Here is a 22,586-nt window from a genome sequence, read left to right on the forward strand (position 1 = left end):
ACCTATAAAAAAGCCTGGAAGAATAGATTCGACATACATCGCAGCCTGTGGTTTGTGTCAGATTTGGACCATCATGTTTTACATTTGGTTCCACTGTTTTCCACTTACTGTTTAGATTTTATATTTATGTTTAATTTTTCACAGAAAATTACTTTTTACAGTTATGAAAATGTTGTGGGTGAAAATCCAGCCCTTTCAACCAGTAACTCTTTGAAAAGACAGATGAGGAGTTGGGAGTGACAGTCCTAAGAAAACTAATGCTGCAACCAAAGTCAATCTTTGTGTGTAATCAAGACAAACCACCAGCTTTGACAGAATACCTGGAAATGAGAACAGTTGGTGTTGGTAAACCATAATTTAAACTTTGACACCAGAATCTTGGGTGAACATCCTCACATCAGTGTTATTAAAGTGTACTGATCAGCTACGCAGGTTGCAAACCTCTCAACCGTTGTGCTCCCAGATTAAGTCGTGTTCCTGCACGATTTAAGAGGATAAGTGATTTTGAAAATAGATGAATGAATGTGAGATGTTTTTAAGACTGGAACTGCCATTTGGACATATTTGTTTACTTAGTGCTGTCCCATTCTGTTTAACAGTTAAAAATACGAGTGCTTGTGGCAGGGTGTATAAAGTAGAGAATGTTTTGTTCAGAAAACAGCCTGAGCCAGAAAATTAGTTTCAAGGGCGTGCAAGCTCAGAAACTAGCAACGCAATCAATGAGATGCTGATATTGATTACCAACCCACACAGATTTATTCTTGGTCAATTTGAAGTGTGGACCATTAAAACTACTGTACACTCACTGTACTCACTGCATTACTGTAGTAAAGGTCTGGTGAGTCACTACTTACAGATATAGCAACTCAGACGTCAGCAAAAGGTCAGCTGGCTGACAGCCACTGGGAGTCCCACTTTCTTTCCGGGTGCATCTATTTTCCTCTGTAAACACGCCCCTTTCACTCAATTGGAAAGTCTCACCAAGAGATGTTGCTTTTTTTTTTTTGTCATAAAGCGTTGACTTGGATATGTCTGTGAAGGTTCTCAGTCATCAAGGTCATTGAAGTCTAAGGAGTTTGGAAAGAAATGTGTCTGGACTTGATTTCCTGAAGATGTTTTAAATCTCATAGAAGCTTCTTCATTTTTAAGAACAAATGGTGGAGAGTCCCAGATTTTTAAGCCCTAGTGGGAATGTGCCTAAGAGGGTTGTTGGCCCACTATTGATCCTCTGCCATAATCACAGGCAGTGTTGGATATGTTACTTTAAAAAAGTAATTAATTACTAATTACTTAGTCAATATTGTATTTAAAATACTTATCTAATTACTGTGTCAGAAAAGTAACTTAATTACTAAATAAGTAATTTAACTAAATACTTCTTAAGGCAGCACGGTGGCACGGTGGTTAGCACTGTTGCCGCACCACCAAGGCTGGAGACGGAGCAAACTGGAAGAGCATATGGGAGAAGGACGCAACCCATACCGGCAATGCTCAGTGGCTAGTGGATCTGAGGGCAGACCACAGCGACCTCCCCAAACAGGGTCCAGTAACCATCACAGTGGCAGATATCCAAGAAAGGGTCTCCAGTATGAAGAGTTGGACAGCACCAGGCCCTGACATGGTTCACGCCTACTGGCTGAAGAAGCTGACTGCACTCCACGAGCGCCTGGCAGCACAAATGAACCAGCTGCTAGTTGACGAGAGAGACACCCGGAATGGCTAACCAAAGGCCGGACAGTCCTGATCCTCAAGGCCCCCAGAAGGGACCGGTCCCCTCCAACTACCGACCAATAACCTGCCTCAGCACCACGTGGAAGCTCCTGTCAGGCATCATATCGGCTAAGATGAACAGGCACATGGGTCAATACATGAGCGGGGTATAGAAAGGGATGGGCAAGAATACCAGAGGCGCAAAACACCAGCTACTGGCAGACCAAGCAGTCAGCCGAGACTGCAGGACCAGACTGACCAACCTGTGCACTGTCTGGATTGATTACAAGAAGGTCTATGACTCAATGCCCCACTCTTGGATCCTGGAATGCCTAGAACTATATAAGATCAACATGACCCTGAGAGCCTTCATCAGGAACTCAATGGGGATGTGGCGGGCAACACTGGAGGCCAACCTCGAGCCCATAGCACAAGTCACCATCAAGTGCTACTATCAAGATCTACCAAGGAGATGCTCTGTCCCCACTGCTGTTCTGCATAGGCCTTAACCCCCTCAGTGAGATAATTGACAAGACTGGCTACGGATACCGACTACAGAACGGAGCAGTTGTCAGCCACCTCCTGTACATGGATGACATCAAGCTGTATGCCAAGAGTGAACGAGACATCGATTCACTGATCCACACTACCAGGCTATACAGCAATGACATTGGAATGTCGTTCGGACTGGAGAAGTGTAGTCGGATGGTAACAAAGAGAGGGAAGGTAGTCAGAACTGAGGGGATTGAACTACCAGAAGGCAACATTGCAGACATAGAGGACAGTTACAAGTACTTGGGGATCCCACAGGCGAATGGGAACCATGAAGAGGCCGCTAGAAAAGCTGCAACCACCAAGTACCTGCAGAGGGTCAGGCAAGTCCTGAGGAGTCAGCTGAATGGTAAGAACAAGATCCGGGCCATCAACACGTACGCCCTGCCCGTGATCAGGTACCCTGCTGGGGTAATAGGCTGGCCAAAGGAGGAGATAGAAGCCACTGACATAAAGACAAGAAAGCTCCTTACCATGCATGGAGGGTTTCACCCCAAATCCAGCACCCTGAGGCTGTACGCTAAGCGGAAGGAAGGGGGCCGGGGACTGGTGAGTGTCAGCACCACAGTCCAGGATGAGACAACGAACATCCAAGAATACATTAGGAAGATGGCCCCAACTGACCGAGTGCTCAGTGAATACCTCAGGCAGCAGAAACCCAAGAAAGAGGAGGGAGACGAGGAACCATCATGGAAGGACAGGCCCCTGCACGGTATGTACCACCGGCAGATAGAGGAGGTGGCTGATATCCAGAAATCCTACCAGTGGCTGGACAAAGCTGGACTGAAAGACAGCACAGAGGCACTAATCATGGCAGCACAAGAACAAGCTCTGAGCACAAGATCCATAGAGGCTGGGGTCTATCACACCAGGCAAGACCCCAGGTGCAGGCTGTGTAAAGATGCCCCAGAGACAATCCAGCACATAACAGCAGGGTGCAAGATGCTAGCAGGCAAGGCATACATGGAACGCCATAACCAAGTGGCCGGCATAGTGTACAGGAACATCTGTGCCGAGTATAACCTGGAAGTCCCGAGGTCAAAATGGGAGATGCCCCCAAGGGTGGTGGAGAATGACCGAGCTAAGATCCTGTGGGACTTCCAGATACAGACGGACAAAATGGTGGTGGCTAACCAACCGGACATAGTGGTGGTAGACAAACAGAAGAAGATGGCCGTAGTGATCGATGTAGCGGTTCCGAATGACAGCAATATCAGGAAGAAGGAACACGAGAAGCTGGAGAAATACCAAGGGCTCAGAGAAGAGCTCGAGAGGATGTGGAGGGTGAAGGTAACGGTGGTCCCCGTGGTAATCGGAGCACTAGGTGCGGTGACTCCCAAGCTAGGCGAGTGGCTCCAGCAGATCCCAGGAACAACATCGGAGATCTCTGTCCAGAAGAGCGCAGTCCTGGGAACAGCTAAGATACTGCGCAGGACCCTCAAGCTCCCAGGCCTCTGGTAGAGGACCCGAGCTTGAAGGATAAACCGCCCGCAGGGGCGTGCTGGGTGTTTTTTTTTATATATATATATATATATATATATATATATATATATATATATATATATATATATATATAATGGCTGTTGGAGCATAGACGCCATACTTTAAATGTGATGCACTAACAAAGAATTCTGAATCTCACTTATTTCTGAACCCAGAGGTCTGAACCTAGAAGTAAGGTTAATCAGTTAGCAACCTACTTCAAACTTAAAGACAGTGTTTGTTATCATTTAACTGCCTCTCTTTTTTACCTGCTAACCACTACTGCAACTGCTAACCCTGCTCAGGAACTAGGTTACATGGCTTAACAGAGATTTTGATACCCATTAACTCTGACAGGGATTCTAGGTTTGGTCAAACCAGTTACCAAAGAAATGGCTGCGTTGAACCTCCCCTGGTATCCCTGACCAGCAACCTGTATGGCAATATGATGCATCTGAAGAAGACTTCACCACTGTCTTCATCTTTTCTGACTTTCTATAATGTACAATTCACTCTTTATTTCTTTACCATAACATTTGACAGATTTTCATGCATTTTATTTTTTTTTTTGCTTTCCTTTAATTTGGAAAAAGCAACACACGACTAAGTTCAGTCAAAACTTTCTTCTTGAACTCAGTAAGGTCCCCAGTTTAGGTTATAACTGGGATTATTATTCTACGAAAACATATGATTGAGATTTTGTTTCCTGTTTAATTTCTTTATTATTATTTTTGTTATATACTTTACACTGTGATCCAGAGGAATTTGTTTATTCATGTTTTGTTTTTACTTATTTGAATATTTCCATCCCTTTTTGTTGGTTTGCTGTTCATTTTCTTTGGTACAGAAACTTGAAAAGTAATGGAATACATGCAACATGATCTATGATCTCTGCTGCATTTGGGTCCTCACCTCTACATTCCACTCTGTTTGTTATCATCATGACTTCACTAATATGAATAAAAAGACTAAAGAGAATGAAGTAAGTGAATGAAAAATCCTGCCAGGAGATAAAGTCAGCTAGCTTAAAACCATTTAAAGCACTCAGCAATTTAAGTACAATTACAATACAGTAGTTGGCACATATTTTTCCTTGCTCTCTTCTCACTGTTTCTTTAATTCCTGATGTCATAAAACATATGAGATCAGAAGCCATAGCAAAAAACCTCAAGGGGTTCAATAGATCTGATAAAATGAAAGGGGAATCTAATATCGGCTGTCGTGGTTACCCCTGAATTTGATCTACGGTTGGTCAGAGCAGCAGCAACTGAATCGCATACTCTGGGTCTGTGCGTTTCTTAAAAGTTACCTCATGTTCTGTTCAGTCATAATACATTTATAGAATATGTGACATCATTTTGGAGAGCCGGAGTGCTCCGGCTGGGTTTTGGTTTCCTCTAATATGAAATGTTGAAATAAAGGAATAGATGTTACAGCATCCATTAACAGCTCTTATCGCTGCCCTGTAATTTAGTTTTAACTAATATCCATGAAAATGTGATTAAAGTTTTGTCTTTTTTCTCCAAAGAAGTTCAGTTAATTTCACAACTTTTCAGCTTTCCTCTCAAAGTTAAAATGGTTATCATGTTAACCTTAATCAAGTTACATAAGCAAATTATCTAAAATGAAACGCACATGAGGACACGTGTTCATGTTTAGTTAAAAGTTTATTTTTACAGATTTTTTTGCTGCTCTTTTATTTTCATTATCACACACAAAATGTGGACGCTCTGATTAATTACGTTTTTGTTTTTTTGTTTTTACCTTTCAGTGCAGAAAAAAAAGAAAGCCCAAAAAAGAGTTTGTGCTTTGGAGTCTTAAAAGCAACCATAATTTTAAATCTATTTATTCTCAAAACTGTTACTTTAATTTGGAAGCGAAGTGCCAGCCCTCAGCTAAGAAGCAAAAATAAACTCTTCTAATAAGTGATGCTTTCTTATTGCTCTCCAAAATGTAAATTTTCTTCTGCTGGCTAAAACATCAAGGAAAAAGTCAAATGCAGAAAAAGTAAGGGGTTGTTTTTCTTCTCCTTCTTCTCTGTGGTTAAAATTACCTCTTGTCATTTGCTTCTTCACATGCGGTGGCTTTAGACGCTGGCTCCCTCGGTCACAGCTTGATGCCATTACAAGGCAGACAGCTCATCAAGATAAGTGACAAATGCTTGACCAACAGAAGGGAGAAGGGCAAGGTTTAAAATGCCATTTCGGCCTCAAGGCTATAATTGGCATACTGCTTTAAGCAAGCAGCAGTTGTTGTGTTCAAGTGCCACATGGCAGTGGCACGAATCGGCACAATCTTATCTTTTCTATGCTCTGTGACTGATTCCCATGTGGTATACAGATTGTATAATGAAGCTGGACCATGAAAACGCACAGATGTTATTGTGAGCCACACTGCCAGTGGTTGGCAGAACAGCCTGCTGCTTGAATGGTCCTGCAATGTGTTTTTTGTGTGTGGGTGGAGGCATGAGGGAAAGGAAGTGAGATCAGCAGAGGGAGCCTACTGGTTTCAATGTGCCATGGCATGTGTTGGTACAAGGGGAGCTACATTTGTTGATGCAGTGTGTAGACAGGTCTGCTCAGCGGCACTTCAGGATGCAGGCAACCTGTGTGATACCTGATGTTCTTCTGTGTGTATACTACCAATGAATGCGCTACACCTGAAAAATGGGTGCATATCTAAAGGCATAGTTGTTTTTTATATTTTCTGTCATCCCTGTTATGATCATATCATGAACACAGTTCTGACTGCAAGATGCCCTGCACATATTTTGTTTGTGTGAGGCACCCAATCATAAGAAAATTATGGAGGGGAACAGGACTTAAGTCTGTATTGATGGAGCACCAATGTCGAGTATAAGATAAATAAGTTCAATAAGGTGAGATCATTAGAAGGAACATGATTTGTTGATATACAGAATTCAATTAAGGCATTTGGCGATTAGACTCCAATGGCCTATCACTAGAAGGAGGAGATGGAATTCCAGCAGAGATAAGGACTAGGAAAGGACCCCTTGACTCTCGATGCTGGTGGTGGAGATGGAGGCTTGGATGGAGCATGATTAACAAGGAAGAGCCGGGGCTGGGAGAAGGTGGTTCGGACGAAGGTGTCTACAAGGGAGAATAACAGATGAGCAGTGAGATTTAAAGTATGTTGAGTGGAATCTGATTGGCCTGAAAAAGGCGGGCAGAAAGATGATTGGAGTAGACCAGTGGTGTCTCAGTGGGCTTGACACCATGAGAAAGTGGAAGTGATGAGAAGCTTAGATTAGTCACCAAACACCTGGAAAGCAGACAGATGTGTAATTACAGACATAAGCACAAGCTTCGTTAATATTCTGATCTATGAAAAATAGTACACTACAAATAGCTATTGTAGTAGAGTCTAAGAATAAAAATACAGTTAGAAATTGGCATATAAATCGCTTCAGAATAACTGACCGATATGTCCACTGAAAGTCTTGTAGACATTAACATCAATGTGTTTTCATTGTTTACATTAGAGTTTTACCCTATTAATCTATACAATCTGCTGATAGATCAGTAATTCATCAAAATAGAGACATGGAGTCAGTAGAATTCCAGTGAATCACAGCTGGTTGGTTAAACTATGATGGTAATGGCTTATGCGTTGTCAGAGACATTTTTTTAATCCCTCTTCTATGCAAAGTAAACATCCACATAAAGGTGCTCGGTGTGGTCTTGTGGTCTTGTCTGAAAGTAGACAAGAAAAGCCTTGCTGGGTCCTCAAGGATTTCTAATACAGAAACAAAACACACCTCAGGAAAAACCCTGAGATTAAATTAGTGCGCTTGAAAAGCCCCACAAAAGGACCTCTTCACACACCCCTAAAATATTTAGACCACATCAAATAGAGCGACCTTCTTTAAAAACCTGCTTCAAAAATGAATTTTTTTTTTTAAATAACTTTGAAATAACTTTCATAACTACCCTGCAAATAATAATTGTTTGCAGGGTAGCATTGATTGGTCATGAAAAGGTCAAGCACATTTTTTTAACTTTTTTCCTAACTGCTATTCTACTGAAAACTATGAAAATGGAATGCTTTCAACTTACAATTTGTATCCTTTTATACTGAACTACCAATATCATTATTTCAGAATGCATTTTTTTAAGTATTTTTTTTCCTGGTATAAAGAAAAATCTTAAAATTCCTCTTTTTGAGACTAGAGGAAGGTTAGCGGGAAGGCTTGAGGATGAGGTTCTCGAGTGCTGGGTTTCTGGCTGGGCCTAGGGGGCTTGGTCCTTGACTGGTGTATTGCCAGGGCTGTGAGTTGGTGCATGCACTGAGACCATGGGCCTGGGAAGCTTTCTGAGCACTGGTCAAACCAGGGGCCCCCTTTTGCTGGCAAGGAGGTTTTTACCATCTTTTGCAGGTGCTCTCTGCTTTTGAGGAGACCATCCTGCAGCCAGGAATCTACCTTTCCTCCTGATCCCTAAGTACTTGCCTCCTCCTGCTCCATCATTCACATGAATGGATGCAGGTGCATCACTGAGGTGCAGGGGAGGTCCTCCTTTTCTGTGCCCTCATGTGCTGGGTGGAGGCTTACGTAATTTTAATATTTTGTTCCAATGTACAGCACTTTGCATCAGCTGTGGTTGTTTTAAAGTGCTTTATAAATAAAGATGATGATGAGGAAGAGGACGAGCTGGCCGTCTGATGAGGTTCTGGGCAAGTGTTTTTTGTATATGTGCATGAGGAAATGCATGCACCCACTATTAGACACTGACATGGAGAAACCTTATAATCACAAGCGTGCTCACACACACAGGTACTCATAGACACATTATCTTGGGCTGCTGCTGCTTCCACAAATATCGGGTATTATTAGTACCGTGTACTGTTCAGTAACATTGTCACTGTTATTTATGCATGTGTTGGTTGTTGCTGTCCCTTTCTCTCTCTATCCCTCTCCTTCTCCACTTTACTTTTTTCATTTTTCCCATCCCCAGTCTTGTCCCTTATCACTGTCATTATCCAAAATAAAATAATCCTAGAAACTATCTAATAAAACATGACTATCAAGTAGGCCTTTATAACAAATGCTATAATGCTCCATTTGTGAAAGCCAATTGGCATTTCTTGGCCTTTAGTCGACAACTCTGATTTCTACAGTCGAACAGGACAGGGGAAAAAATTCTCTAAAACATTGAAGATAGTAGTGTCCTGTGACTATTACAGACAGTTTCTTTGCAGTGTTTCTTTAAATTGAATATTGTAGTGTTTTATCAAGATCACATGAACTAAGTTGGCTTCAAGCTTTACAGCAGAGTATCTAAAATGCAATCAGTCTACTACATAGTGACAGTGCTCCAGACCTACAAAGAAAGAAAAAACTAAACAAAAGCTCTATTAAAATAATTAAAACAACAATTATTTTTGTTCATTTGTTTGTTTCCTTGTTGACGTCTTAAAAAACAGCTAGAAAAGATGTTTTCAAAAAGAAGACTTCTGTCACTATTCTGGGTCTTATGACCCAGTGTTTTGAGTTTTAGTTCATTTTGATGTTTATAGTATGTTTAAGCTCATTAGGTCTCCTATGTTCATTTGCTTATTAGTTCCCCCTCGTGTTTCCAACCCATGTTAAGTCTCCCCTGCTCTTCATGTGTTTCATGTCTGTGTCTTACATTGTCAAGTTCTGGTTGTCATGTCTGCGTCTCATTATGTTTCCTATTTTATTTTGAAGAGATCTTGTGTTTTTATATTATGGTTTATGTTTTGAGTCCTTTGTTGTACTGTTTCTTGTTTCCCTAGGTCTGTTATGGTTATCTTAGGTTTAGTTCTTTGGCTTTGTCATATAGCTTCCCTGTGTTCCATGTTATGTCCACTGTGACGTTTTTGTACCATGTTTCAGGTTCCTGTGTTCTGTCTCCCCAGTTGCTGTTAAGTTTGCATGTTTAGGATTCAGTCAGTGTGTTTCCTGTTTTACTTTGAAGGTCCATGTCTCATGTGAGTGTTTCTAGTTTTGCTTCCCTTGTCTCGTCCAGCCTGATTACTCCCAGCTGTGCCCTCCTTCTGTGTCTCATTCCCTCGTTATCCCTCTGTGTATTTAAGCCCTGTGTTTCTCTTTGTCAGTGTTGTAGTCTCCCCCATGCTGTGTGTGATTCTCCCCGTGTCTCCTGGTATACTTTATGATTAGCTTTCCCAGTTTAGTTTTGTATTGCCTGTGTTCTATTTTTCCAGCAATTAAAGCTGTGCTTTTGAGTTCAAGTTCTGTCCCCGTGAGTTTGCGTTTGGGTCCTCTCCTGCCTGCCACACAGCCGAAACATGACAAATTCTACATAACAAGAAGGGGAATTAGATAAGGTGCTTTCATGTAATCACAATATACACCTCCTAGTCGGGTTAATGTTACTACAATTTAAATGGCAAAAATCCAGAACACTGCTGTAATGCTGGTCCTCTTTAATGAAAAAGTAAAAGATAAAGCACAGGCAGAAGAAATTCAGCAACACTCCAGTAACATAATAATAGGGCTCCTTTGTATCTCACCCACCTATTATAATTGTGCATCAGCAAATTATAAAAATAATAATAAATAAATAAATAATGTGTGCATGCATTTGTGTGGCTACATGTGAAAGGGAGCAAGCGCGGGATAATTTTGCCCATCTGCACTCACACAGTTGGAAATTCTGAGAATCTTTTAATGAGGTGTTTTCAGTCATTTGCGAGCCGAAACATCGGATGTGCTTGGCCATTTATCCTGAGTTCATCTGCGATTCGTTTTAGGCAGCGCTGACAGCTTGTTATCCAGTCAGTTTCCACCTAATCTCATAGCTCACCTCTTATCCATGTGAAATCTTGCTGCATTTAACTCTCATACCCAATTTTTCAGGAAGAGATTACACATAACTCTGAAACATAATTTGAAGTAAGGTTTTAGCTTTGCTTTACTTCAAAAGAAAGCTCTGATTTGGAGTGACTTTAGCCAAGGCCCCAAATTGCAGTTGCATTGCATTTAATTATTATCTAACCTTATCCCACAAATTAAAGTGCTCTGGGAGAAATATCAGTCTCCTGTTCTGCTTTTTGAATTTGATTCATAGTGTAATTTACTTTTACATCAAACATTTTAGCTCTTTTAAGATGGGACTGACTTCCCTCGTTTCAGCTACTCTTCCTTTCCCCCCTTGGTTAAAAGGCTTTTGTTCTTTTTTCCTTTCATGACCTTTTTAATGTTATTTCAAAACAAAGAAGATTGCAGGTTATCATCCCTCAAAGCTTGAGTAGTTTTAGTATGGACAGAAAAACATATGTGCTGCATTAATTTATCTTCAAAGAAACAGATCAAAGCTAAGATTAAAAGCTGGACAATACTCAAAGTCAATGAGAGCTGTCCACAGAGTACCAATAACTTTGGGCTAATCAAGTGATGCCATTACCTGTAGTCAGACCTGAGCCATTTACTGTGCAGTCTGAAAGTCAAAAGAAGTCTTTGTTATTGGTGGTATTGATGCTTTAGGGATTAGCCTTTCCACTCCATTTCTGAAGGAGAGATGGCATATTATCATGATTGGAAGTAAAGAAATTAGTGTGTCTGGTTGCATTAGGTTGCATCAGGAAGGGAATCCAGCATTCAAATCTGTGCCAAATCAGACGTGCAGATCCAGCCACTGTGGTGACACTTTTGCGAGCAGGGAACAGCTGAAAAAAAAAAAAGGTGACTTGGGAAAAATGTGTGTTCCCCAACTGGTTGCGGAGTGGTTGTTGGAAACTGCTGACAACCAATGACTGTAGAAGACACCAACAGCTGAAATTAGCCTGAAAGTGGGTGCTGAACCAAAAATCTCATTTGAATATTTTTGGTCTCCCACAGAATGCTGGCGTCGCCTGCAGTTGAATTTGTGTTCCCAAGAATATGGGTTAATTTTTGGAGTTATTTAAATTCATTTAGTCTAGGTTATAACTGGCACAGAGAGCACTGTACCAAAACTTTTCAGACTTACTATCATCTTTTATGTATTTCAGTTCTCTCGCCTTGTATCACTTCCAGAAAAGAAAAAATGCAACGAATACTGAGGGTCTGACTTTATTGCCTCTGACGCCAGAAGAGTAAAGCAGCTAACATTCAATATTTCTAGGAAATATCTTTCATACTTTTGATTAAATGATTTAAGGTTAAATATTTGGTTGAATGTTTTGTGTTATCACAACTCGGTATTTGTTAGTAGAGATGTTCTTGGCCTTGGGACGTTTGCTACAAGGAGAAAGATATAAATGAAAACTTGTGTGATATTTTGAACTGTTGAGTTGAAAATGTCCCACGTGCAAAACAGTTTAAGAAGCTACACCATTGTTGAACAGGCTCTATTAATTTCAGATGCATGTCAGCTACAGTGGTGTTTCACCGTATAAAGCAAAACGCTAATATAGACATTTCATGTCATTTTTAATTGAGTAATATTAAAACTTCACCCAGTTTCAAAGGACAAGAATACCACAGGTTATATTAAATTCTATGTATATATGTACATGTGCAACTGATGTTACAGCTACCCCTATCCAAAGCATTTGTATATGCCTGCATGTGTGTATGCATAGTCCAAAACTAAAAGATGTCAGAATCACGCACCACCACATCTGCTGTTTTTCAACCGTTTTGACCTTCTGTTCGAAGATTTAACAAATGGCCCAGTTGAGCTCACAGCCTGACACCGTACTGTCCGATGGACCGTGATGCATATTTAACAGGATCCACCAGCCTGCAACATCTCTGCTATAAAACCAAAGTCTTGCTAAGCTATTCAGTCACTCTTAGATGCAAGTCTGAGTGTACTGACAGCCTCTATTATATGCACCACTGGACAATCCGCAGCACTCAGACACTGCTACTAATGATAATGAAGGACGGCACACTCCTGTCTCTATTTTCTTTTAAGCCGGTTGCTGAACATTTTGGAAGTAACACACATTCCTGTTGTTATCAGACCTTTCTAATAATCACTATTTACTCCAAGGTCTTCACAACCACCTTGCAGTTTGTGTGACTGAGTGATTATAATGGTCTACAGAGTTGAGCTAAAATGAGCTTTCCTTCAAAAAAGAAGCCCTCATCAATCGGACCGTGTGGGGAACTGTTACATACCTGAACAAATAAAAAGCCAACAACAAAAGACTTTATAGGATCCCAGGGAGATGAGAGGATTTCAACATTAGTAAGAAAATTGCATCCAGCACGTTGGTAATATTTCACACTCACTTCTGCTACCTTCAAAATGAAGGTATATGTTTGTTGTTTATTTAAAGCTGTAAGAAAAGAGCTTTTTGCAATCAACTGAAAGCATGTTAGTCCAACATACAGGCTTACCAATACTACAGAACCAATAGGGCAAGAGCAAAAGATAAACTGCTGGTAACTCAATGACGGCTCAATAGGTCGAGTGGCATGTCCACTCACTGAAAAGTCAGTAGGTCAGTAGTAGTCAGTAGTAGTTTTTTGAGGAACATGTAGAATATAAAATTCCTCCAGATATGTCGATAAGCATGCATTTAGACTGTGTATTGCAGTGTACATTTCTGCCAAGTAAATTGCTAGCTTTTTAAATGAGAGAAAACTCCTCGACCAAACACGTACTTTGTTAGTATTTTAGAATTGGGCTCCTTGTTAATGAATTCATGCTGTGAAGTCAAAGGTACAGCATTTTGCATGGTGTATACTGTAACTTTGCAAACATTCACTATGTCAGACTAGTTTGCAGAGTTTGTGTCATGGACTGGGTTTGTGGCTGTGTTTTTTCACACTTCTGCTGAGTTCCACCTCTGGCCAGAACTCTCATCAACGCATCTGTCACACTCACCTGCTTGTGATCTGGGATATTCAGCCAGCAGATTTTAAGACCAGCACCTGCAACTATTCTTCGCCAGTTTGTCTCCTAACCCACGTTAGTAACAGGCGGACTTTGCTTCTTGTGATTTTTTTTGTGTTCTTGTTAACTTACCTCATTGTCCTTGCATTCTAGTAGCCTCTTGGATCCATCATACTCAACCTTTGCAGTACCTTTCATTCACCTGGAATCTCAAACCACTGATTCATGTTCACGGACTCTCGACTCCTCACCTGCCGACCCTCCTGCCACTGCAATCCCGGATTACTGGGCCATTCAGGTTCCGTCTGGACACACTTGGCTAACTCTGCCTCCCCTCTAGGCCTCTCCACCTGCTAGTAAAGTAACCCATGAAGGCCATCTGTTACATCACCTCCCATCTCCATTCCTAAGTATCACTCCTAACCTCTCTCTCCCTCTGTTTCAGAGACCCTCGTTCAAGTTTCATGAGACACGTATTATTATTGCTTTCGGTTGTGTTTACAAATAGTAAACGCAGGAAATAGAAAAGTTTAGCTAACCTCGATTCCTGCTGTGACTGTCTGAATTTGCGTTTGTGTTCACATACTGGCCTCGGCCCACCTTGACAATTGGTTATATTCCAGTTTATTCTGACAAAGCTTACACATAGCTAATTACTACAGAACAACACCAGTTAACATAGCTTTTTCCTTCACTTGTTTATAACTTCTATTCACAGAGTGTGTGTGTGTGTGTGTGTGTGTGTGTGTGTGTGTGTGTGTGTGTGTGTGTGTGTGTGTGTGTGTGTGTGTGTGTGTGTGTGTGTGTGTGTGTGTGTGTGTGTGTGTTTTGAGGGTGGCATTGTAACCAGGAGTTAAACTGTTAAACAGCACATGTGCTGTTGTTTAGAACTGCAGTCCAGCACCATCAGTTAGAGAGAAACTAACTCTGATAGGCAGATTAATTGTGTAATACTGGAAGTGAGTTAATTTTTCATGTGCTGCAGTATGGCGTCGATGCTTATTCAATAGTAACAATAATAATAACAACATCCCACAGCCAACTGACAATCTGAACGCAAATCATCTTTTGTTTTTATGCAGGTGATATGTTGATGGTGCAAATAAAGTTTGGGTCACAGTCTAGCAACACAGACTTTTTGAGCAGTTTTTTTCCTTTTTTTTAAAAAATGGCAGGTATTTTCAAATTCTTCTTTTTCAAACAGCTCGATAAATATGCCAAAATATGTACTTATATTGACATTTAGATAGCAGACACATTTTGTGACAAACCATTTCTCTCCCAGGAAGCGAAAGAAAACTTTAAACTGCCACACTGACAGATGGGGAGTGACGCAACATACTATAGAACGGGAAAGGAAAATAAGAGGTTATTTTCAAAGGTAAGGACTGCTCAGCATGTAAAATTTGATCAACTGGAAATTTAAATCTGACATGTAATATCTTAATTTAATGTAGAGTTTTAAAAGTGGATATTGGATCTATATATGATGTGCTGCTGAATTATACTTTTGTCAAATGTGTTATAAAACAAATTGAAGAATATTAATTGTATGTTTATAATTTTATGAAAATAAGCCACACAGCTCATCAAACAGCTGCTTATATATTTTTTAATTCACTTGGCTGAATTATACTGAAGTACCAACACAAGTCATCTGATCACAGCCTACACATAGAAAAAATTCTAAACAAGTTTTTATTTTACTTATTTTCAGTGACTGAAAATAAGTGGTTTCATGTCATTGAGTTTATGGTTCCCCAATTGCTGAATCCCCCTTTAACCAATGGTCACCACTTCTTTAAATTGGTAACTGTTGTTGTATATTCCAAAAATAAAAATATACTTTTAACTGACTCGAATTTCTGGCACTAACTACCATGAGAATCAAATGTCTAGTTAACTAGTCATGCACACTCCTATTACATACAAAAAAGTGTTTTATGTGGCCACTCGGGCTATAAATCTGCTATAGAAATGCCAGTACTGGTTTTCTTTTGCACCCTGTAAGTTCTCTTGTTGATATTTCACTGCACTTTATAAACTGGCAAAATTATGTTGAAGTAGCTCATAGGTTGCACTGTAGCCATTATTTTCACACAGCTATGGCTGGATTATTTTAATGCCAATTTAAACTTGTGATGGTTCTCAGGCAAGTTCTAAATCCTCTTTTCTATGATATCAAAATAGATGCATGCTGTTTATTTGGGATTAACATCAGACACACAGAAAACTAATGAAAGTTTAACTGCGGAGAATTTTCTCTCTGTTTCAATTTCAAGGAGCTGACAAAGACGTTCTGTAGTAAAGTTTTATCTTATCCAAATGTGGCTGACGCTGACACTCATACATTTTCCATGATGTGATTATGTGACTCTGCTATTATGATTCTGCAATGTGGATATGTGCACAGTCATGAAATGAAATGATGAAATAACTGGTTTAAAAACATTTAATATATGTATGTAAATCTATAGAATGCTCAGTAATTAATCTGTAATTAATATTTTGTGAGGAAAACCATACATGTATTTCAACAAATATGTTTTAATACGAGTTTATAAATGGCTTTTTTCAGCCAAAATTCAAGTGCCTGCAACTCAGGCACTGACTGTATAGTTTTAATGAAATATTAGGCTGATGTTGTTGGAGATGAAATATGGATCCCAGGGCTCTGGTTAAAGATTATTCAACAGATAAATATTTAATGTGGAAGATTACAGTGTGGCTGGGAGCTGAAGGTGACTACGTTTGCCACTGGAGATGCAATATGCACCAACAAACAGCCTTGACATGTTTTATGTAGGTGTCAGACAATGTTAGAATATTTGTATTCTGTCAAACTACCAGACCCGTTGTACTTCTTTTTTTTCAGTAATGCTGTTTACCAAGTGGCTACAGGTCTTTTACGAAAGGAGTATTAAGCGCTTGTTGTAGTGTTTGACCATTTTAAAAGTTGCTGTTGTGAAATTGTGTGTTACATTAGCCAAAACGTACTTGTAAAAAATAATGTCAGTGTGGATAGAGAAGATTAAAAAATGTTATTTAATCCTGTTACAAGCTCTGCTTTTGCTTGAAAAAAAAATACCTTCTCTTCAGATAGTTATTAATCAAAAGATTTGAATAGAAATGATAAGGTGCAGCTGTAGTGTAAAAATAAATGACTTCTATAATAAATTTGCTTTTAAAAATCATTGGCTCTTAACTTATAATGATAGAAGAATTTCTCCAGCCTGACATGTCACTTTTCCCACACTTAATGAAATTACATATACCGTATACCACTACATATCAGCTGGGATGTTTTCCTCCACCGCTTTCCACTGTGTGGTTAAAGCTGTTGTTTTCTGATGGTGATTTGATGATGATTTGTGATGTGGTTGAATAATTACTAAGTTTTCTGTTTCTGTTTTCACAGTCATGTCATATTATTGATATTAGAGTTTGCGTTATTGCACTAAGGTCTCTGGTGGAAGTTGCCACTACATTTATAATCTAGCAGGCAGAGCAAATTTTCAAATATCTCTACAAGTGGCTGGCATTGTGCAAACAATTAGCTATGCATGCTAGCACAATAATTGTCTCATCAACTCACAGTGCACCCAGACACCCTGTATATTCATTTTGGCTACCCAAACAAATCCCATACGCTGATTATGCAATTAAATGAATATTGCATCTTATTCAGTGAAGTGGATAAGATCATTAGGAGGGGACCATGATAAGGAAATCCATTGTAGAAAAGAATATGCAATAAAGACACTAGCACTTCTGACAGATGGTATGACTTATTTAAAAAAACAAACAAAAAAACCCAAGTTGCTCTGAGTAACCGCCCAGTAGCCACCTGGATATAAACGGACCCTGTCTCTGCTGCCTAATGAGGGTCCTCCTTTTGTGGCTTGCCTGTACTAGCACTGACCCTTAGCATCCAAAGCCCAATGGACTGATTCACCTTCAAATGCTAATTACTGCTGATGTACCTGGTTGAGTCATTAAAAAAGCACATCATTTTGATATGGTTAAGTGACTAGGCCAAGCCAATTGGCTTTTGTTTGTATTGCTGGAACACTGTCATTGTCCATCCATGAGTCAGAGGTTTAGAAACAAAAGTATCAAATATTCAATCTGTGTCTCTCTGTGTCCAAGGCTGTGTGTCGTTATGATTTGGACACAGCCTTGGACAGACACAGATTGAAAATGAGCTATTCTCAATTACTTAAACATTAACCACTTACATAAATAAAAGATCTAAAATTCGAACAAGTAGCCTACAATCAAAAGACAGCTGGTCTGTGACAACCAAGCTCTCTCTGATTTTTCTGAACTGGCTTGTTGCTGAGCAAAATGTATATTTATGTTACATGGTCAGTTTTAAGATACTTGCAAAAGCTTTCATACCTTTAACATGCTGACAATTGATGACAGACAACTGATCAGGAAATCTCCTAAGAACAATTTAATACTTCAGGTATCCATTGTATCTTCCATTTGTAGCCACTCCAAAGCCACGGTCTAATGGATGATTTTTTTTTACATCATTTGACTTTATTTATTTATTTTTTTTAAAAACTTCTACTTCTACTTAATGTAGTGTTTATGATCTTTAAAAATGAAACATTATCTTCCTGCATCGTATAGTGCATCGACTGGTGTGTTAAATCACTGATCCCAGCAGTATCTGACAGAACAACAGGATCTGACACATTAAAAGGACAACATGTTGTGAGGACATCAACCAGTGAAAGTCTGCATAAAGAGGTTGGTTGCATATCACAAGACTTTAAGCATGAAACGAGAAGTTTGGATATCATCCGGGGCTGTTTTTAAACTTACTTTTCTAAGAGTTTAATAGGTTTGTTTTTTTAAAAAACCAAAAGGCAACAAACTTATGAATGTATTTTTTTCTTTTATTTTCTACATTTGTGAAGTTTTGCAAAAGTACAGCAGTGATCTTGCTGATCTTTTGAAGTAGTAATTAAAAAAGGTTTACGGTAAAGAAGGGTTAAATAAATTAAAGCATAATTTTTAAGACCAGATGTTATACACTGGGTAACATAATAATAACTCTAATTAAAAAAGTTTAATTACATCAGTCTCAGATATTAAAAAAGCATTTTAACTGAATTTAACTGAATACATAAAGTTGCTTAAAGGATATTAAGCTATTAAAATGTATTTAAAGCCTTTTTGATGTCAGTATGTAATGATGTGAGAGTCCATAAAAATTCACACTTTACTAGTTACTAACCCTCCCAAAAAAGAAAATGAAGTAAATAAATTTTTAAAAAAATCTACTTTGCAACTTCTCCAAGCTCCAGTAGAACTTTTTAATAAGGTGCTAAACAAATCTGTTGAAGTCACTTTGTGACATGTAAACACTGTGGGGAAAAAATAGAGCCTCTTCATACACCTGCTTTTCTCTTCCTCCATGCTCTTTTATCCATCTGATGTTATGGCAAGCCATCTCTGCTGCATGAGCTGCTTCTTTCAACCCGCAGCAGCCTTTCATCTCGCCTGGAAAAGTGAGTGCTCCCATGTTTATCCCTGATTCAAGGAGTATGAAGAGTAAGGGTATAGTAGAGGGTATAAGGGGAGGAGGATGCACGGCAGCAGACAAAGAGTTGGGTAGATCTGAAGGCAGTCTTTAACTGACAAAGGCCCCAGCTTACTGCGTATCTGTGACTTTAAGGATTAGCGACTGCAGACAGTGCTCTGCCTGCACTTGTTAATCTCTCCTCTCCCGACGTCACTCACTCAACCTCATTCGCTCCGTCTCTCTCTCTCTTTCTCGCCAGATGCTTCCTCTGCCCCAACTTTAATTAGTTTTAGCGCGGATTGAAGGAAAAGTTGGTTCCCTCTTCAGGTGATAAAACACTAACTGCCACTGAGCTTAGTCAGGGTTAACAGAGTTGAGGTCAAGTGTGGCCTCTGGGACCGTTTGATCGGGCTGCAGGACTGAGAAGCAAACTGGGGGCCAAAAAAAGTACAAAAAATAAAAACCGATAGAGACAAGAATTGGATGACTTTCATTTATGTCCTCATTATTGTATTTCTATGGGATTGTAAACTGAAGGAACAGAAAGCACCTAGAACATTTTCGTTATATATTATAACAATAAAAAAAAGTATTTTCCTGACTCTCCTAAAGCAGTAAAACTTGTGTTCTTGAAGCTTAAAATCAATGTGACTGTTGTGCTTTTATTGTAGGAAATATGTTTAACTTATTGCTTCACTTTGAAGGTCCAGCTTAACAAGATGACTAATGGCTTAGTGATGAAATAGCCATCTGGACAAAGCTGCCTATTCATTAATTATGAAAAGGAACACTAATCAGAAATAATGGCCTTCTTAATTACTGTCCCAACAACAAAGCAATAGAACAGGTGACCAAAAGCAGCTTGGCACCTGGACATCGCAGCACATACAGTTTGCACAAATAAACTGCAAATTGACATAATGAGGTTGACAAACTGTCAGCCATTAATAAATGGTGCTGAAAATTGAGATAATTGTCTAACAGGTGTCCTCAGGGCGCTGCATTTCATATTATCAAAGTGCCACTTTCTTGGAGAAAACTGGCATTATCAAGTGGATCTCATTTAGGTACCCCATGTGGCGTAGCCACCCCAGGCTCTTTCAGTGCTTTAGTTTCATTTTTATATTTCACACAGGACAAGCAGCAGCAACACCCCACTGCAACAAGTAAATAACACCTGAATCACAGCAGTTAATTAAGTCTCATATTTTAATTTGTGACCGTGAACATCGGCGGAAACATGTTTTTGTGTTGATAGTATTAAAGCAATTACAACACTGGCCATGTTCATCGTTTCCCTCTGGAGGCCTGGGCAGCCAAGTGCTGCTGTCTAATGGAGAGAGCAAATTAATCCTTCAAATGCTGGCTGAAGGAATCCAGGAGGACTTGAATTCACAGTGGACCTTAAAAAAATGTTCACTCAAAGAGTCCATAAATTTTGGGTTGAAATTGATAAGCATAATGCATCACCCTCTTGAGTTTAATCCTCACAGTTTATCTAAGGCCTACAGCCTCAGCTGAATTAAACAGATATGATAAAACTCAAATTGGCTTTACAGTGTTTATCAAGTAGACGTGAAGAAGACTGTGCTGCATACTGAAACACGTAACATTGTGATCCAACTTACATGAAAATGGTTATTTACAAATGTACATTAACCTTTTATTGGTATTATATAATGGGAGTGTGATGATCCCTGATCCCTTTTAATATTTAGTATTTGTCTCAAGTACAATTAAATGCCTAAACTATATAAACTGAAAATAAAATTATAGGTTCAGTACTGACATCTCATAGTAATGTTTCTTGCTCAAAGCTCCTGGGCAACTACGGCCTTTCTCTGTGAAGTTTGCACATTCCCTCCATGCTGGTTCCTCTGTTGGGTTACCTGGGTAATCTAGATCAGCCAATGCATGGATGTGAGGGTGCTTGGTGGTCTGTCTGTGTTAAAGGGAAATTATGGTTCAGTGGTGGCAGTCTGTTGGCAGTCCGTGGGCAGCTGCGTACTGTCCCTCTTACAGAGAACATCTGTTGTCAGATGGGAGCAGTGTATTTGACAGGAGCAGATTTACACTGGTTGCAAAGCACTCTCCATAAGTTCTCTGTAGGTAAATACTATGCAAACAAACATGGTGCCATAAATTATACATTAGCCCCACGGTGGACTCTCGGCTTGTCCATTATGTACCCCACCAGTCTTCTGGCTTCAACACAGGAACTTCATGACCACGTGAATGACATAATAGTGGGTACATGCAGTTTTTTTGGTCCTGTCTATGGAACAGAACACAAAAAGTAGAAAAGACGATAAAAATAAACTAAATAAAAATATAAATTAAGTAGCAATTGCTTTTTTTAGGTAGATATGTTATATATGCAGGATACCAGGTGCAAGGGACGTAAAGCCAGGAACAATGGAGGTGGGTTCAAATGGTTTTGTCATTGTATAGATGGGGAGAGAGATGGAGTAGGAGTAGTGTTGTGGAGGTGAAGAGAGTGCCAGACAGGATCATGAGCTTGAAGCTGGAAATCGATGGGGTGATGTTGAATGTTGTCAGAGCGTATGCCCAACAGGTTGGATGTCAATTAGAAGAGAAAGAAGGATTCTGGATCAAGTGGTAGAGTGTCCCCAGGGGGGAGAGAGGGGTGATTGAAGCAGACTTCAATAGATATGCAACAGAGGTGATGAGGAGGTGGTAGGTAGGTATGGTGTTAAGGAGAGAAATGGAGAAGCGGGGATGGTAGTGGAGTTTGTGAAAAGGGTGGAAATGCCTGTGGTGAACACATATTTCAGAAAGAGGGAGGAGCATTGAGTGACATATAAGAGTGGATGAAGGTGCACATGGGGGGGAACTTTAGATTATGAAGAAGGTGCAATCTGACAGAGATAGGAGACTGCAAGGTGAATGCAGGGGAGTATGTAACCAGGCAGCATCGGATGGTGGTCGTTAGGATGACTTTAGAAATCAAGAAGAATGTGTGAAGGCAAAAGTGAGGATTGAATGGTGGAAACTGAAGAAGGAAGAATGTTGTGCAGGCTTCTGGGAGGAGTTGAAACACGCTCTGGGTTGCAGGGAGGACAGAGAAAAACTGCTTGGTATATCCTCTGGAAAGAGGACAAGGGTATTTGGTGATAGAATGAGGAAGTACAGGAAATAATTCAAAGGAACAGCTTAGGAAAGAAAAAGTGGGACAGGCTGGAAGATGAACAAAGTAGATATACCAGAGAATAGATATAGTATATATAGTATACTGTATATATTCTATTAGTATATACACAATATATACTAGATAGAAATACTGGGAATGGAGAAAATGACTAAGGATAGAAATGGAAATGTTCAAACAAGATGACAATATCCTCTGTCATGAGAGCAGGGAGCAGGTGGAGGTATGCTCTGGAGAGAAGACGAATTAAAGTCATTAGAAGTAAGACAGGATGCACGTGTGAATGAGAAAGAGATGATCCAAA

General features: G+C 39.8%; 1 protein-coding gene across 1 annotated transcript in view; it reads right to left on the reverse strand.

Moving 5' to 3' along the window:
- Positions 1-6,705: 6,705 nt before the first annotated feature.
- LOC146616601 (E3 SUMO-protein ligase ZBED1-like) overlaps positions 6,706-22,586 on the reverse strand; it is a 40,557-nt gene continuing 24,676 nt past the window's right edge. Inside the window, exon 2 of the mRNA XM_085374319.1 lies at positions 6,706-6,854. Coding sequence (XP_085230445.1) covers positions 6,706-6,854 — 149 coding nt within the window. The remainder of the gene's footprint in view (positions 6,855-22,586) is intronic.

Source organism: Diplotaxodon limnothrissa, linkage group LG16 (assembly GCF_057381915.1).
Source record: "Diplotaxodon limnothrissa isolate DT_005_m linkage group LG16, D_limnothrissa_male_GT1.1, whole genome shotgun sequence".
Lineage (NCBI taxonomy): Eukaryota > Metazoa > Chordata > Actinopteri > Cichliformes > Cichlidae > Diplotaxodon > Diplotaxodon limnothrissa.